Genomic DNA, 17,656 nt, shown 5'->3' on the forward strand with positions numbered 1-17,656 from the left:
GCCTCAGGGCTGGGGAGGCAGGACCTCCCCCACACCTCAGTTTTGGTAATATGAGGCCGAGAAACAGCCTCTTTCTGGTCCTCAATTTCCCCAAAGTGAGGGGAGGGGGCAACACTGGCCTAGCCCAGACCGTCTGTGAGTGTCCCCCACCCTAACTCCCCAGACTTTAGACCAAGCGTAGCCACCTGCTCAGAGACCCTTAAACGCCGCAGTGGGGCGGGGCTACGGGCGGAGTCAAGAAGGCGCCAACCACCCACAGGCTCCTCCCCCTCCCAAGTCCTGCCCCGGACAGTGTGGACCCTCGGTAGTCCTAGAGGCCTCGGCCCAAGTCCCGACTCCCAGCCCCTGTGGGCCCCACCCAAGAGGACGCCCCGCCCCCGGCCAGCTTGGCAGGCCGCTGACCTAGTATGGACACAGCACTGGGAAGAGAGGCGTGGAGGGTGACGCCTGTAAGGAGGCTGGAGAGTCTCGGGTCCCGCCCCCTTGGGCTGCCCCCTCCTTCGGAGGGGACGCACCTGCCGGTTGTGGGGGCAAAGCGCGGTGACTGCGCAGCTGCCGCGGTGCCTGCCGAGAGCTAAAAATATTTCCCAACAGACAGAGGAGTAAGGAGGTTCCCAAGGAGAATCAATTTATTGAAGAGTGGGTGCAGTTGGTCAGACCCTTAAATAGGAGGGGGCAGGGAGCCCGAGGACAGGATGGGAGCAGTGTCCTTAGTCACACTGGACACTGGGACCTTGAGACTGGGGGAAAATGGGAGGTTCCAGGAAAAGGCTGAGAGGACGAACTCCAGTATCCCCCCTCTGGGTGGGGACCTGGGGCTGGCCCAAGGGAGTGCAAACAAACTCAGGGGCCAGTTTGGGGTCTGGTCTGGAGGCTCAGATGGTCTCATCAGGGGCCGGCAGGCGCTTGCGTGAAGGATCGACGCCCCAGATCTCCCGGGCATACTGGGCAATAGTTCGGTCACTGGAGAACTTGCCTGATGTGGCTATGTTCCGGATCACCATTCGTGTCCACTCTCTTGGATTCTACAAGCCAAAAGAGAGCTCTGGGTTCATTCTGCCGGTGGGGTCCCCGGCTTCCACCCCATCCCATCCAGGGCCACCAAAGCCTCGCCAACCCCTCACCTTGTACAAAGCACTGACTTTCTCCTGGCACTTAATGTAATCTTCATAATCTGCAAAGACTTTAAACCTGGAAGGGAACAGAGAGGCAGGAAGCTCCATGAGATCAAGGGCCAAGCCCATCCTGTCCTAATGGTGTGCGAGGGCCAGGAGAGGGAAACTGCTTCCAGAAGAGCCTGGCCCCAATTGCCCAGGACCCCTACCCAGCCTCCCCACACACGGCACCTGAGCCCAGTTCAGCCCAGCAGCCCCACCTGCACGGCTCCCTGGCCAACCAGCTCACCGGTCATGGTGCATAAGCATGTTGACAATGTCCTTGAACAGGTCTGGCTGTTTGGGGGAGAAGAAACCACTGCTCAGCTGCTCAATGATATGCCGAAGCTCCGGAATTCGGTCGTAGTACTCCTGGGCGTTGTACCTGTGGGGGAAGTACAGTCAGCACTGTGGCCAGGAGTTCCTGGCTCCTCCTTCAGAGAAAATCCGAAAAGTCCTAAGCCTCGGGGCCAAAACCCAGGCCCCAGCCTGCGGCTGCCCTCCCTGGAGCTGCTGCACCCCTCTGGAGGACCCTCTCCCTTCTCTGCTCAGCTTTTCATCCCCCTTGTGTAGGTGAGGCCTGGAGACGGCAAAAAGGTAAATGTCTGAGCCAAAGGCCCCAAACCAAGTGTTCTTTTTTCCCTCCCATACACCACCACCTCTCCTAACCGGTGCGTTTCCTTCCTAAATGCTTTTCTCGCTCCCTCTCCCAAGTCCGTCCGCCTTCGGGCCCCAGGAGGAAGCACCAGGCATGTCCTCGGACCGTCCTTCAACTCGGACCGTCCAACCGAGCCCATCGCTGGCCTGGCGCCAGCTTTCTTCCCGTGCGCCGCTTTCTGAAGCAGTCCAACCACCCCTCGGCCACCTGGGTTCAAAACCCTCCCCGAGGCCAGTCTCCTCTCTTTCCTGGCCTCCCCACTTCCAACCGGCAACCAAGGGCGACCCCTCAACACCGTCCCTCACCCCCCACCCCCAGCACTGGCAGTGCGGGCCATTCTCCTCGCATCACGGCGCGGCGGCCTCCACGCTGGGCCCCCACCTGCAGGCCGGCCTCCACCTGACACGCAAAATTGTCCTCCTGGAGCCTGCCTCTGAACGTGTTGGAATCTGGCTCAAAACATGTCCTGTCTCCCTCCTATCCAAAGGATAAAGTCTGAACTTCCTAGTCAAGCCCCACAGGAGAAATCTCCTTTCAATATTTAATGCCAGCTCTCAGAAGCAGGTGGTGGGAGTGTGAGCCGCTACCAACTTTCTGGAAAGCAATTTGGCAACAGGCATCAAAAGCCTTAAGAGCTCATACTTGAAGAAGAAGGGAGGAGGAGAAGAAGGTCTCATACTTTTTTTTTTTTAATTAAAAAAATTTTTTTAATGTGTATTTATTTTTGAGAGAGAGAGACAGACAGACAGAGTGCAAGGGGGGAGAAGCAGAGAGAGAGGGAGACGCAGAATCTGAAGCAGGCTCCGGGCGCTGAGTTGTCAGCACAGAGCCCAACGCGGGGCTCGAACCCACAAACCCTGAGATCTTGACCTGAGCTGAAGCTGGACGTTCAACCGACTGAGCCACCCAGGCGCCCCGGTCTCATACTTTTTTGACTCAGAAATGTATCTCCTTCTAATAATTATCTTCAGGAAATAAAGATGTGGGCCTAGATAATAAAAGGATGGGATCGCAGTGATATTTACACTAAGAAACAGCAGAAATCAACCTTGATGTCCAACAGTATGGAACTGGATAAATTACAGCATGTCCATACGATGGAACCCTATACAAACATTTTTAAATAGTTTAAAGACTATTTAGTAACATGGAAAATGCCTCACCAGTGCTGACATCAGCCTTCAAAATTGTACACGTGTTAGTCCCAACTTTCAAAACCCTACATATATACACACGCATAGTGATACACGTAGAGATAGGACTACAGTGGGGCACCCGGGTGGCTCAGTCGGTTGAACGTCCAGCTTCGGCTCAGGTCATGATCTCCCGGTTTGTGGGTTCGAGCCCCATGTCGGGCTCTGTGCTGACGGCTCAGAGCCTGGAGCCTGCTTCGGATTCTGTGTTTCCCTGTCTCTCTGCCCAACCCCCACTCGTACCTGTCTCTCTCTGTCTCAAAAATAAATAAACATTAAAAAATTTAAAAAAAGAAAAGAAGAAGGAGTATGGCTTTAAGAATGGGTGATGAGGGGCACCTGAATGGCTCAGTCGATGAAGCATCTGCCTCTTGATTTGGGCTCAGGTCATGATCTCACAGTCCGTGAGTTCGAACCCCACGTTGAGCTCTGCACTGTCAGCACCGAGCTTGCTTGGGATTCTCTCTCCCTCTCTCTGCCCCTTCCCTGCTCCCTCGCTCTCTCTCTCTCTCTCTCTCTCTCTCTCAAAACAAATAAAATAAACATTAAAAAAGTAAAAACAGGTGATTAAATTATGAATGACTGTTATTTTATTCTTTGTGGTTTCATATTTTTCCAATTAAGGAGCACATATTGCTTGTATGATAAGAAAAAAAATTTTGTAATAAATTTTAAGAAATCTAATATCTACTTTGAAGAACTGCATTTCTGGCCACAAGCACAGCTGTATTTACTGTCCTCATCTTTCCCCTTTTGCCATGCCTGCCAGGGAGCTAAGAATTCAATTTTGCTTCCAGAAATTCCAGCAATAAATAATATCATAGCCTACGATTGACATCATTTTCTGCTCCTTTTCCTTCAGTGCTGTGTTCCTTCTTTCTTTTCCGTTAACCTCATTTGTTGTAAGTCATCTCAAAAGTTCTCCGGAACCCTAACGGCCATAACTGAGACCTTGTGCAGCCTGGGCCGGCCTTTCCAGGTATGCCCCTTGCTCCCAAGCCCTACCCTCCAGTAGCCACACCTCCTCGGTGCCTCCTGCCCATGGACTGTGAACTTTGGAGCCCCTGACCCCCATACCCTCTCTGGTCAAGCTTTTCCACGTCCTCCACCCGCATGCCAAAGATGAAGAAGTTCTCTTCTCCTGCCTCTTCCGCCATTTCCACGTTGGCCCCGTCCATGGTGCCAATGGTCAGAGCCCCATTGAGCATGAACTTCATGTTGCCGGTGCCTGAGGCCTCAGTGCCTGCAGTGGAGATCTGCTCGGAGAGGTCAGCAGCTGGGATCACTGTGGGGCGGCAGCAGGGGACACACTCAGCTCCAGGGAAGGTCCCACCCCAGCTGGGGACTGTGGAGTTAGGCTGGCCCGAGGTATAGCCAGAGTCAGAGCCCCCCTCCACCCCAACCCTCCCACAGTCACCAGCTGAATCTCCCTCCCACCGCCAGCCCCTCCACCCCACTGCACCCCACTGCTTGGTGATCGTTGACCATCTGAGGTCTAAACCTGGACTGCACTCTCTCCCCACCCCTGCCCCACTGTGTGCACGATTCGAAGGGCAAATCTTCCCTATAATTTCACCCTGTACTGCCCGAAGCCCCCACCGCCATCAGGGTGGGGGTGGGGGGACATCCTCATGATCTGAGCATTGTCCTGTCCAGATTCTTCTTCCAAATGCAAGTACCCCAGGAACAGGTGACCAACACCCCTTCCTGGGACTGAACTAATCAAAGCGTCCCTCTGGCGGCACCCCACCTTTCTCGGCCAGCGAGACTCGGTAGTTCTCCAAGAAGATCACACGGAGGCGGTCTCCTACCACTGGGTCGTGGTTAACCACATCCCCAATGGCTGTGATGAGTTTGATGATCATCTTAGCCATGTGGTATCCAGGGGCAGCCTGTGGGAGCACAGTCTGGGGTCAGCTCCACAGCCTGGCCCCCTACCCTTATCCTGCAACCCAGCCAGGCTGACCTCAACCCGGCTGTCAAAGGATCAGGGCCGCGGTCTGCGGCCTGGCTCCTCACCTTCCCTCCAATCATCACAGTTCGGGGCACAACGAACCTATTGGGTTCCTGCTTGATGCCTGTGGAGAAACAGAGATCAGCGGGCCAGGTTTGGCCTCCTGACGACACCTATCCACCAGGGCCCTAGACAGTAGGCCTGATTTGGGCAACCGCTTGCTATGTGACTTCCGGTCTGCTGTCACTTTCCCCTCTCCGAGCCTCAGTTTGCCTGTCTATGAAATGGGGGTAAGTCCATGCCCCAAGAGCTGTCCCGAGGCCAAAGGAGACGTTGACTAGGAGATACGTGGTGCGTGGTGCACGGCGGCGGGGGGGGGGGGTGTACGCAGAGGGGAGCGCCAAGAGACAGAGGGCACCCCTGCCACTCACGGTTGTACAGGGTGATGACGTGGAGGCAGTTGAGGAGCTGGCGTTTATATTCATGAATTCGCTTCACCTGGACGTCGAAGAGCGAGTTGGGGTTGATATGGACTTTGTACTCCCTCTCCAGGTACGCGGCGAACTTTAACTTGTTTTCCTGGAGGCAGGGAGGACGGGGGGGGGGGGGGGGGGGGGGGGAGAGCTTCACCAACGGGCCTCAGCCTCAGGAGATCCCACAGTGTCATTTCTTTCCCAGAAAGGGAGCGGACAGAAGGCTCGCTCGCCACCTTTATCCCCGCGTGCGCCAGGGCAGACATCGCTAATCAATGCCAGCACTCTTCCAGTGCGGTCAGCTGATGCCCTGTCACCTTGGACTCCAGGCAACGTCTACCAGGCCCGAGGCTGCGGGGGAGACAGGCCCCGCGGGCCATCCCCAAGCCGGGCCCGGGGGCTGGCGCCTCCAGAGTGCTCCCTCCCGCCCTGGCACCAGTGCTCCAGGTCGCCACACTCCGTACCTGCTTCACTTTGGCCACATCCCGGATAAAGGCTTCATCGTCCACGTACGAGAGCAGCTTGCGCAGCTGGTCCAGGTCGGAGATGTAGTCCTCCCCGATGCGCTGTGGGGCGGTGGCTGTCGGTCAGGCCTACACCCCTCCTCCAGCCTCCCGCACAGAAAGGTCCCTTTCTGGCGTCAGCCAGGCCTCGCCCCCTGCAGACAACCCCTCCTTCGCCAGCCTCCCCGCTGGGGCGTGGTGTGGGCACCACCATCTTCCCGCTGGACCTCGGGCTCTGATGGCTGACCTCACGGGACCCCAGCAGGCCTTTCTCCTGGCCTTTTCCTCTGACAGTGACCTTGACGCCCTGCTCACAATCTCTGCTCCTGTCAGTCTCACTTCAGATGTGACCTGTCCTGACCCTCTCCGAGGCTGACCTCCATAGCCAGGCCTCCATTAGCCCACAGAGCATCCTCATGCAAACAAGAAAACGGTCCCCCTCCTCCAGGCACATGCAAAGCTAGGGGAACACAGCGCAGGATGGATTTCGGCCCTCCACCGGGCCCCCTGCAGTGGCCCACCTACGTGTCCATGCACAGCTGGTCCCTGTAGCGACCCGTGTTCACCCCTACTGGCCACACAGTGACCTCTCACCTCAGCAATGACCTCTGCCAGCCCAGGGTTACACAGGACTAGCCAGCGACGAGGGGTGATGCCATTGGTCTTATTCTGGAATTTATGTGGCTCCAGCTCGTAGAAGTCCTTGAAGCTGCAGGATGGGGTTGGAGGGTCACTACCCACCCCTGCGGGACGAAGGTCCCCTCCTGGAGGCCCTACCCTGGTTTCTTGCTGAGAGGGGCCTGGGGATGAGGGGGTGGCTGTATGTGAGAGGAGATCATTTGGGGACGGGACTGTACTGGACATCAGGGCCATAATGCTCATAAGGGGCGCCTGGGTGGCTCAGTCGGTTGAGCGCCGACTTCGGCTCAGGTCACGATCTCGCGGTCCGTGAGTTCGAGCCCCGCATCGGGCCCCGGTGCTGCCAGCTCAGAGCCCAGAGCCTGTTTCAGATTCTGTGTCTCCCTCTCTCTGACCCTCCCCCATTCATGCTCTGTCTCTCTCTGTCTCAAAAATAAATAAAACGTTAAAAGAAAAAATTAAAAAAAGCTGTGCTACCTGTGGAAAGGGCCAGCTGGGGTCAGGTGGTGAGGGGGGTGGGATGGGCGGGGCCAGAGGGGGGCGGGGCCTGGGGAGCGGGTCTCACATGGTCTTCTTGAGGATCTCCGAGTGGATGCGGGCCACGCCATTGACGGCATGCGACCCGGCGATGCAGAGATGGGCCATGTTGATGCGTTTCACTGCGCCCTCCTCCACAAGCGACATGCGCCGCAGCCGGTCCACGTCCCCGGGGAAGACGGCTGCCACCCGCTGAGCAGGGAGAGCCCAGAGCTCAGACGCCGGGGCCTCCAGAGCCGAGGTCCCCAGCCCCGTACCCCCAGCACTCTACCCACAGCCCTGCACCCTCCAGCCCAGGCCTCCTCCACTCACATTAAGGAAGCGCTGATTGATCTCGTAGATGATCTGGAGATGTCGAGGCAGCAGCGTCTCAATCAGATGCACGGGCCAGCGTTCCAGGGCCTCGGGCAGTACCGTGTGGTTGGTGTAGGCACAGGTCCTGACCGTCACATCCCAGGCCTGATGAACAGGAGGGGGGGCGGTCGGGGACCCCGGGGCCTGAGCCCTATGGCTCCCCACACACAGAGTGTGGCCAGGAGCCTGGGCCCTGTCACTGGGGGACAGGTTCTAGGACACTCGTCCTCGGGCCCTTACGCTGCTGTCTGCTCTGTGCGGGCTGCCCTCACGGATTTCTACTTCCCAGACCCCGCGGGAAAGGCAGCCCTGAGACAGAGAGGCTCAGGCAGGGGTGGAGGGTCCCGGAGCCCACCTTGTCCCAGTCCAGCCTCTCCAGATCCACCAGTATCCTCATGAGCTCGGGGATGGCCAAGGAAGGATGGGTATCATTCAGCTGGATGGCCACCTGTGGGGAGGGGGTTGGGAGTCAGGCTGGGATCCAAACCAAGGCTATGGTCGCCGTCCTGTGCCCCTTCAGAGCCCCCTCCACGTGGCTCCAGGCTGGAGCTGGGTGTGGCGGCCCTCGTGGGGGCAGCGGCGGGCAGGAGGGGGAGGGAAGTTCCCAGGTTAGGTGCCCGTCGATTGAGGATCCCGAACAGGCCACCCTCACACACACCCCCAGCCCCCACTTCCTCATCTACAACGTGAGGGGGCAGGCTGAGGCTGGAGGGGAGAGGCGATGGCATGCATCACGGGAGGTGTAGAGGGGGGCCCCTCCCTGGGGCCTGGCACCTTATCCGGAAAGGCGTCGAAGCTCGTGCGCACGGGGTCACGGCAGCCGAACTTGGAGGACTTGAAGCGGCGGATGATGTCCTGGAGGGTGGCGGCCACCACAAAGTACTCCTGCTTCAACCGCAGCTCCTTCCCCTCAAAGAACTGGGGACAGTTCAAGGCAGGGCTGAGTCAAGGGGGTGGGGGGTGGGGGGTTCTGACGGTGCCACAGCGTGGCCGGGAGACTCCTGCCCACACCAAGCCCCTCCCCTTGCGCCCTGAACAGCCCCCACCTCCGGGACCCAGGGGTTTTCTTTTTTTTTTTTTTTTTTTTTAATTTTTTTTTTTTAATGTTTATTTATTTTTGAGACAGAGAGAGACACAGCATGAACGGGGGAGGGGCAGAGAGAGAGGGAGACACAGAATCGGAAGCAGGCTCCAGGCTCTGAGCCATCAGCCCAGAGCCCGACGCGGGGCTCGAACTCACGGACCGTGAGATCGTGACCTGAGCTGAAGTCGGACGCTTAACCGACTGAGCCACCCAAGCGCCCCCCAGGGGTTTTCACCCACCAGGTAGTGGAGGGGATGGTGTGAGGACGGGGGCATTCGAGGACCCGGAGTATTGTCGGCATCGCCAGGGAACAGGTCCCCCAAAGTGCCCTGCCCCAACTCGCTGCCCCCAGGACCTAGGTGTCCTCTTAAAGAACCAAAAGTACTTGGGGGGCGGGGGTGGGCAACAGGACACGACAGGAGCCAGCAATACGTCCTGGGTGCTGCGGGGCGCCCGGCTGACTCAGTTAGAAGAGATGTGACCCTTGATCTCAGGGTCGTGAGTTCGAGCCCCACGTTGGGGGTGTAGAGATTACTAAAAAATAAATAAATACGCTTAAAAAAACAAAGGATATGTCCTGGGTGTCACTAGGGCGCCAGAGGCTGTCCCTCCCCGTTTTCTGCCCTCTCCTAGGCTTTCAGGTTTCCCGCCCCCAGCCCAGGAGGTGACATACGTTGTCGTTGGGGTACAGGACGCGAGAGATGTTCTCCGCCAGGTTTCGGTCCAGCACAGCCTGGATGTAGCCACCGACGTTGACTGAGGGGTGAAAGCGGGGACAGTGTCGGGCCCAGGCTGAGCACAGGCCGGGGCAGGCAGGGGTGCGGGCAGGCGGCTGAACTCACAGTCCTTGAGGTTGAAGTCATTGGGGGCCTTGGCCGACCACAGGCGCATGGTGTTGACAATGTTGTTGCGGTAGCCAGGCACAGGAGTGTCATAAGGCATGGCCAATACCACCTGCAGGCGTGTGGGACGTGGTGGCAGGAGCTGGGTATCTGCCACGTGACTTGGGGGGCCCCCGAGAGCCACAACTCCTGCCTTTGTCTCTACCCTGCACCAACCCCCCAGCTCCAGGTTCTACTGCCCACTCTGGGTAACCGTGAGCGAACCTCTCAACCTCTCTGGGCCTCATCCATAGAGAGAGGGCCCCCCAGGGTCTCCCCACCCACCCCCCACCCCCCACCCCCCACCCCCCACCCCCCACCCCCCACCCCCCACCTTGCCCGGCTGCCCGCGAGGATTACAGGGGGCAGTGATGAGTCTGGAGCCCAAGGCGGGGCTCCGTTGGGGGCCACTCTACAGTGATGGGGATGAGCGGGCCCGTCTGGCCCGAGCACAATCTAGAAGATACTCTGGACTCATCAGAGGGCTGGGGGGCCCCGGGGCCTGGTTGAAGGGGACACAGATGTCAAGTCCATCCGAAGGGCATATGTCTGGTTGACCACCGGGCTAATTAGCAGTGACTAATGCTGGTCCCACCTCCCACAATTAGCAAATGGCGATCATTGCTGCCAACAGCTGCCCGCTACCACGGGGCTGGGGGCATCAGCACTTCTCCAAGGCCCGGCGCCCTTTCTCCCCAACACCGAAGCAGCTTAGCCCCTGACTGGAAAAGAGTGGAAGGTGCAGCTCCGAGAGGGAAGGGACTGGCCCGAGAGCACAGAGCTAGGGGGCAGCCAGAGCCCCTACTGAATCTTATCATAAATGACAGCCCGACAAATGGCCCATTCTGAAAGCCTAGAGGTTTCTGTGCAGCCGTCTGGAGGCCTATGACCTACAGCCACGGCAAGAGAGCTGACTGAGCTGAGGTTCAGACACCTGGTTTGGCTTCAGGCTCCCTCTCACTCGTTGTGTGACCTTGGACAAGTCAGTTCCTCTCTCAAGGTTTTAATTGTCTCCCTTTCTGGGGGGAGTCAAGTCACCGTGATTATTCTGGGATGAGTCTTGTGGGGTGGAAAGGAGCCAGGTCGGGGGAAGGGCACTGGTGGAGCACGGCAGCCTCTCTCCTCCCCCTGGGCCCTGTGCTTGGCTTGGCTCCTCTGTGACCCTGTCTCCAGCCTCTCCTGACCCAAGCTGTGTGACCTCGAGTAAATCACTTAACCTCTCTGAGCCTCAGTGCCCTTCATTGTAAATAGCACTGGGTCCGGTAGTCTCCAGGCTCTCTCCCCGTATCTCCCTGTTTTCTTCCAGAGCCTCTTCCTCCCTGCTTCCCCCTCACTGGGGGCTCCCCCCACTCCCTGGCTTCACCCTTACCTGTGTGTCCACCCACTTGGCCCCCTGGCTGGTGTGCTCCACTCGGCCATAGAAGTGCACAGGCAGCGTGAACTCGGGCCGGGCCTTCTCCCAGGGGTTTCCGTAGCGAAGCCAGTCATCGGCCTCCTCCATCTGAGTCCAAGGCAGGTCAGGGGAGAAAGGAAGGCAGCGTCAGACCCAGGCTCACACCACGGGAGGCAGTGGGTAGGGCAGGAGCAGTGGCCCTGCTGGGCCCTCTACGGAGTGTAAACTAAGAGCCCTGGGGTGGCGCCCACCCCCGGTCTGGTGGCATATCCCGCGGGACATGGTTTGTGCATGGGAGTCTGAGAGGTGGCACAGGTGTGGGCCACCTGTTCCAGCAGTGACCAGCAGGCTTTGGGGCCAGGGGGAAGGGACAAGGATGCCTTCTCTCAAGGCTGAGGCTGGTTCTGGGTCTACCCGGAGGTGGATGACCCAAGGGGGGGTCCGCTCCATCGTGCCTGGGGCCCCGCAAGGCCAGGGCCCGAGGCTGCTCACCTGCCAGCCCCCACAGATCTTCTGGTTAAAAATCCCAAACTCATAGCGGATCCCGTAGCCGTAGGCAGCCAGGCCCAGTGTTGCCATGGAGTCCAGAAAGCATGCTAGGGGGTTCCGGGGAGGTGGGTGTCAGGGACCCGGCACACAGGAACCCTTCTGCCCGCCCCACCCCTGCCACCCTACCCACTCACCGGCCAGCCGACCCAGGCCCCCGTTGCCCAGCCCCGCGTCCTCCTCGATCTCCTCCAGCTCCTCCATGTCCAGACCCAGCTGGAGGGGTGGGGGGAGGGGTGGCAGTGGTCAAGGCCGAGGGCCAGCAGGTGAGTCCCCCAGTATCTCAGGCTCACCCCGCTCCCGTCCCCCTGCACACCTGGTAGGTGGCTTCGTCACAGGCGTTCTCCAAGGCCAGGTTCACCATGGTGTTCTGTAGCGTCCGTCCCATGTAGAACTCCAGAGACAGGTAGTAGATCCTCTGCCCGGAGAGACAGATGGGTCGGGGAGGGGTCAGCCCTCCGGCGTCTAGCCAGCGCCTCTCACACCTCCTGTCCCACTCCGGGGGGCCTGGCACGTGCCAGCCCTGTCCCTGTTTATTCTTCGCCCCACCACAGGCTTCAGGACCCATCGGGAGGGTTCCGGTCCAGCCTTTCCTCTGACTTTGGACACATCACTTTTGTTCTCTTAGCTTCCGTTTCCTCATCTGGAAAAGGGGGCTGCCATATCTACCTCAGGGACTGAGGCGCCGAGGGCAGGTCTTCCAGTGCCCACAAGCCTCCCAACAGCCCAGCGGGGAATCGGGGAGCAGAGAAGCCCCCCCCAAGTGCTCCCCAAGAGGGGGGAAGGCTAAGGTGCCTTAGAGAAACCAGTCATTTACTCAAGGTCACACACACACGGACTCACGGCTAGAGTCGGCCCCCTTCTGTCCTTGCAGGGCCCAGGTCCCCTTGATCCTCAAGCCTCAGCCCCAGGAAGGGGGACAGAGAGGCACTAGAATCCAGGATGCTGGGTCTCCCGGTTTCCTGGGCCCCCTCCCTGCCCCACTCGCCTGCCCCTCCCCCTCCCCTGCCCAGGAGTATCAGGTTGCTGACATTTACCATGACCCCAAAGACACTTGATCCCGCCACCACCACCCCAGCTGCCCCAGCCTCGCACCAGCACCACCACACTCACATGTAATGACCCACCCTTCCATTTCAGGTCGGCCCTGACCACCCGCAGGGGTCTCCCTGACCACCGGAAGCCCCTCCCCTCTCTGAGTGAGCGCTAGGCCTTTGCCCCCAGCCCGCCTGACCCGCGCCACCCGGCCTTGCCCCTGCCCCGGGTCTCACTGCCTGGATCGCCCCAGCACCCCATCGCACTTGGCAATGGCGCCCGCCGTTCCCGACCCTCCAATGTCAGGAACCCGCTGCTGCAGAAAAGCCAGACCCCTGGAAGGGCTGCCGCTTGGTGGAGCTCTCCCGGTCCCCCGCTGGGGCCCCCAGCCCACTGCCCACCCAGGATGCCCCAAGCGGCACCTTGGGGTCCTTCTCGTAGTAGTGCTGCTGCGTGCGGATCCAGCGGCCCACGAGGTGGTCGCGGACGGTGTGGGCCAGCGCAAAGTAGTAGTCTCTCGGGGTGGCCACATTGCGGTCTTTCACAAGTGTGAAATGCAGGTGCCGGTTGAAGTTCTTCTTCAGCTCGGTCACATTCTCCACGCCGGCCAGGCCACGCACGCTGATTTGCTTCCTTTTCTCCTGGTCTGACAAGGGCCGGGACATGGCTGCAGGAGGGCGGGCCGGACTGATGGGTGGCCTCAGCAGTGCCTCCAGCCAGGGAGTGGAGATCCCCAGCTGCCTGGGGTTTTAAAGCCTGGCTCTGGGGAGCTTGCCCCGCCTCCCCCTGCGATGGGAGGGTCTTGGCCGCGCGGCTCAGGGAGCTATTTTGGGGGCAAGGGGAGGAGAAGGGAGACGGGCAGGGAGAGCAGAGCGGAGCTCCGCAAGGGCCAGGCCAGGCCCAGCCTGGCTCCTTCGCAGCCCTGCGCTGACCCACTTGTTCCAGGCCTCGCCCACTGGGGTCTTTGGTGCCCGTCTCTGCCTTTCACAGGGTCAGAGGCAAGATGCAGCAGGCAGTGTGGCCTTGAGAGGCCTGCCGTTTGACTGGAGCCGTTGGGCTGTGACTTTGGCTAAGAGGTTGCCCTGATCTGGGTCCTTTTCCTGGGTTATGGATTGGGGGCGGGGGGGGGCAGATTTCAGCCTCAGGGCTCCTTGAAGAAGCCAAGGAAGGCTGTCAGGGGGGGGGGGGGGCGGGGGGAACAGGTGCCAGGAGACCCCGCCTTCGTCCAAGCAGCTTGGTTTCTCTTTCAGACATTTGCCCAAAGACTGCAAACCACCGGCTGGATGACCTCTGGTCAAGTTTCCACGGTGGCCTTACGTGGGGGGCGCAGGGGTCTGCACTCGGGTAGCGAGGTCATATATCGGGGCAACAGGGGCAAGGGGCCAAGGGTCAGGGTGCCCCGAACAGGAGACATGTAGCTAGCAGAGGACGCTGGGTGTCTGGGAGAAGGGGGACCGGGGGACTCCGGGTTCCAGGGGGTTGTGTGAAGGTCGCCTGAGGCAGGGCCACTGCCCCCACGCCACCCCCACCCAAGCTGAGCCACTCCGAGATCCCCCCTGTTGCTGTCCTTCAAGGAGCTCTGAAGTGACCTTTCGAGAGTGGTGGTAATCAGATTACAGGCTGACTCTGGCTAGGGGCTGCCAGCCCAGAGCAGGGGCCTCTGGGAACTGTAGTCCTGTGCCCACAGGGGCAGGAGAAGCCAGCATCCCCCACCCACTCGTAACATTGGCCAGTGGTATTGGGTCTCTCTGTGATGCAGCTGCCAGGTGATTGGAGACCTTCTCCCGCTCATTCCTCCCACCTGGGGCCACAGTACTGGACAGGGACTCAGTGGGCCAAGGTTCACGGCCGTGACCCCACCTGTAAAGTGGGAGCCTCGGCACCGGGAACCTTATAGCACTTCCTCGTCTTCATGGCCTGGCAGCTCCAGGACCTTCCCTTGGAGGCTCTGGCTGTCCCCGATCCACCGCTCACGCCCTGGCCCCGGCACTGATTTGCTGTGTGACCTGAGGCTGGACGCTTTACTATTCTGAGCCTTGAATTCCTTCATCCAATTTATACTCTCAAATAAGAATATAAATTCCTGCCTCCGCCTGCTGCTGCCTCCTACTCTTATGGAGGCCGCCTTTTGGATCCTGCTTTGTTCTTTGAGCAAAAGGAGCCCAAGGCTTTGTGCAATTTCAAAGGATGCCTGGGCCTCCCGGGCAGCGGGCTGGTGGAGAGCAAGAACTGGGTGTTCTGGTCTGAGGGCCAGGGAAGCAGGTCAGAGGCCCGGACGGCCGCAGGACGTTACTGAGAGCCTGGCTTGGGGGAAGGCCGAGTTGTTTCCGAGGACATCCTGAGCCACAGCAGGCCCAGCCCTGGAATCACGAGCGTGGTGTGGGGTCTACACTCCAAGTCTTCCAACTCCCAAGCGCTGCTCTCGTCTGCCCCCAAACAGCATTACTGGGTTGATCTCCCCAGGCCGCCATGCTTCATAGTGAGAAAGAAGATCAGGAAAATACCAAAATGTGCCTACACGGGCATGGTGGGAATACAGAAAACTTCCTTAAATGCTCCCATCTGCAGCCCCACCCACGGGGCTGTGCCTCTGCGGGGGTCACCCACCCTCCAAACCCTTGTCTCCAGTTGGGTGGGTCGGGTCTCCGGGCTCGGCTAGCATCTTGGGCCATCTTGGGCCGCGGGGGCTGGACTCACTCGCCAAAGGCTGGCTGCTCTGAGTAGAGCTCAGGAAGCTCCTTGGTGCACAATAGTCCTGGAGAAAGCCCCACGTTCCCTGTGCAGTCACCTCGCACCCAAGTTGTGACGGGACCCTGCCCACACAAACCTCTGCCCTGACCTCTAATGGCCTGCAAGTTCATTTTCCTGCCGCTGGGGACCTGCTCCCAACCATTCCCAAATTCTCATCCGCTCCCCAGATGAATCCAAACCTCTTCTGGCTGGCTGGCTCTGACGCCCCTCCTGGTGTACCAGCGCCTTGCTGGCCCTTCTGTGCTCAAGGCACTGGCTCAACAGGGATTTGTCCCATTTCTACTAGGAAACAGAAATTACTTTTTAAAAGTAGGCTCCGTGCCCAATGTGGGGCTTGAACTCACGACCCTGAGACTAAGGGTCACATACTCTACCAACTGAGTCAGGATGGCGCCCCAGGAGAAATCGCCTTTTTTTTTTTTTTTTTTAAACCTTTGTTTTATTCTAAAGTAGGCTCCGCACCCACAATGGGCTTGAACTCACGACCTTGAGATCAAGAGTCTCACACTCTATGGAATAAACCAGCCAGGCGCCCAGAATTACTTTTGACTTCTCTGACTACCCGCTTGTGGGTCTCCAGTGGCCCCCACTGGAGTGACGCCACCCCAGGGAACCCCCCTTTTATTTTGCAAGCCCCAGCCCAGCATGATGAAACCTTGAAGGCTCAGGCTGACCTACTTGCCTCCCCATGTGCTCTCCAATCCCTCATTCCCCATCCAGTGCTGCGTGTGCAGATCAATCTTGAACCCTGGAAGCACTTGACCAACCCGAGTAACTCAAGGTTGTTTATGTCTGACTAGGTTTCTAACCAGAAATCCTGCCTCCTTCTCCGGACCAATCTTGGGTTTCTCCAGAGCCCGAACACTGACCTTTCCCAGCCGGTGTTCCTTTCACCAACCAGGCTGAGGGGGCAGGAAGCCAGCGCCGAAGTGACAGGACAGACGGGCTTGAGCAAAGGGCTTTTCCTGCACTCTTTCAGGTCCTAAGGCGGGTGGGAAAGCATTTCTCCTCTCTCCCCACTCTTGCCTCAGAGGCAGGTGGCTCCCTACACTTCTGAAGGCCAAGCCTCTCTCCCATTTCAGGGCCTGGAGCTCCTTGGAGAAAGGCCCAGAGACGTGCCTTAGCTAGCCACTTTGTTACTCTCCAAAACCTTAACAAAAGCTGACGGCGGGGGAGCAGGGAGGGAGCTAGCACAGGAATGGAGCTGGCCCCAGGGGAGAGAGACGGAGGAGATGGCGGGGCTGTGGTTAAGTCATTTATTGATTTTATTTCTAAAACCCACATAGCGCCACTTTGCCTCTTCCAGAGCTTCAAAGAGCTAATTAACCGCCCAATGAGCCCACCAGGGAAACCGAGCTTGTGGGGGAAGCAATGAGGTGAAGCCAAGGTCAAAGAGGGTTGCTAGGCCCCAGGCCCTGCCCCCATTCCGCCAGTTAAGGACAAAGAGAAAAGAGCTTGTTCTCTTCCTTTAGTCACCTGTAGTCTTAGGGCCTGGTTAGGGAAACCCACTGAACTTGCCTCCCTCCTGAGGGTTTCCTGAACCCCGCAGGCCTACGGCAGAGATACAGACGCCCCGGACGGGGCCCACAAAACCGGGCCGTGCTCCACACAGAAGGCACTGGGCGGGCCCAACCTGAAGGTGGAAAGCAGCCCAGGCTGGAGCTGCCCCCACCGGCCAGGTGCCGGGGCGGCAGGGGCGTGCTGTCCCTTAACCTCCTCCAAAGGAAGGAGAGGCTGCCAGGAAAGGCAGGCTCCACGCAGGCTCCCCAGGGGCGGTGCGGCACAGCGGCGGCAACAGTCGGGCGAGGACCTCGCTGCCTCGTGCAGCCCTGACGTGGGTTTTTTTTTTCTGCTGCCACAACAGGCACTGTCCACTGCCCCACCCGTGAAAGAACAAAATGGCTCGAGACCCCTGCGAAGAAGTGCTTACGAAAAGTGCAGACGGGGCACTTTTTCTCGCCCCCACCAACCCCCAAAGCCTGCAGCGGCAGCAGGCTGCAAGCAAGTCACGGGCAGAGAAAGAAAAAGCCACTTGGCGGTTTTAATTTTAGCTGCTCTGTGCCTCACAGGCAGGATTAGTTGGCTTGACCTTTAGTGCTGATGCCTCCCTAGGCCCAGGGCCTTGGTCAGGTGGCGGCTTCCAGGCAGAAGTCGCAACCAGAGCTCATCAGGGGTGGGTGAGTGTGTGCGCGTGTGCGTGTTGGGGGGGGGGGGGCGGTTGTCCAAGCCCCAGGGAAAGGCTTTCAAAAGAGCAGGGACCAGGGGAATGAGGGGTGATGGAGGCGAGGAGGGGGGTGCAAAGAACCCGGGTCTCAGCTAGTAAACCAGGGAGAGATGGCGGGACCACCCACACACTCAAGCTCCCACCGGCAAAGCCACACACGGGGACACAGGTGGGAGGCTCCTTAATTAGTGTCGCAGCAGTCCCCCAGAAGAGACCGGGGCGGCTGGGGCCAGGTGCTGAATGGAGGTAAAAAAAGTAACTCTGGTGCTGGTGGAGG

General features: G+C 59.2%; 1 protein-coding gene across 1 annotated transcript; it reads right to left on the reverse strand.

Moving 5' to 3' along the window:
* Positions 1 to 603: 603 nt before the first annotated feature.
* Positions 604 to 13,468, reverse strand: PYGM (glycogen phosphorylase, muscle associated). The gene is made up of 20 exons (XM_042957846.1): positions 12,827 to 13,468; positions 11,686 to 11,787; positions 11,507 to 11,585; positions 11,316 to 11,419; positions 10,800 to 10,931; positions 9,392 to 9,503; positions 9,223 to 9,305; positions 8,240 to 8,383; positions 7,821 to 7,913; positions 7,424 to 7,570; positions 7,140 to 7,303; positions 6,530 to 6,644; positions 5,897 to 5,998; positions 5,391 to 5,538; positions 5,025 to 5,083; positions 4,756 to 4,897; positions 4,083 to 4,290; positions 1,405 to 1,539; positions 1,125 to 1,191; positions 604 to 1,025 (listed from the first exon to the last, which is right to left on the reverse strand). The coding sequence occupies exons 1-20, from the start codon at positions 13,067 to 13,069 to the stop codon at positions 876 to 878; spliced, it is 2,529 nt and encodes an 842-aa protein (XP_042813780.1). The 5' UTR covers positions 13,070 to 13,468; the 3' UTR covers positions 604 to 875.
* Positions 13,469 to 17,656: the final 4,188 nt, after the last annotated feature.

Source organism: Panthera tigris, chromosome D1, assembly GCF_018350195.1.
Source record: "Panthera tigris isolate Pti1 chromosome D1, P.tigris_Pti1_mat1.1, whole genome shotgun sequence".
Taxonomy (NCBI): domain Eukaryota; kingdom Metazoa; phylum Chordata; class Mammalia; order Carnivora; family Felidae; genus Panthera; species Panthera tigris.

What these genes read in the sequence shown, in the direction of transcription:
- PYGM (XM_042957846.1), bottom strand. Translation starts at nt 13,069, where the DNA reads ATGTCCCGGCCCTTGTCAGACCAGGAGAAAAGGAAGCAAATCAGCGTG. An exon ending in AGTCTCGCTGGCCGAGAAAG is followed by an intron (nt 4,291 to 4,755) that starts GTGGGGTGCCGC and finishes GCCGCCCCACAG; the next exon opens with TGATCCCAGCTGCTGACCTC. An exon ending in ATGCTTATGCACCATGACCG is followed by an intron (nt 1,192 to 1,404) that starts GTGAGCTGGTTG and finishes GTTCCCTTCCAG; the next exon opens with GTTTAAAGTCTTTGCAGATT.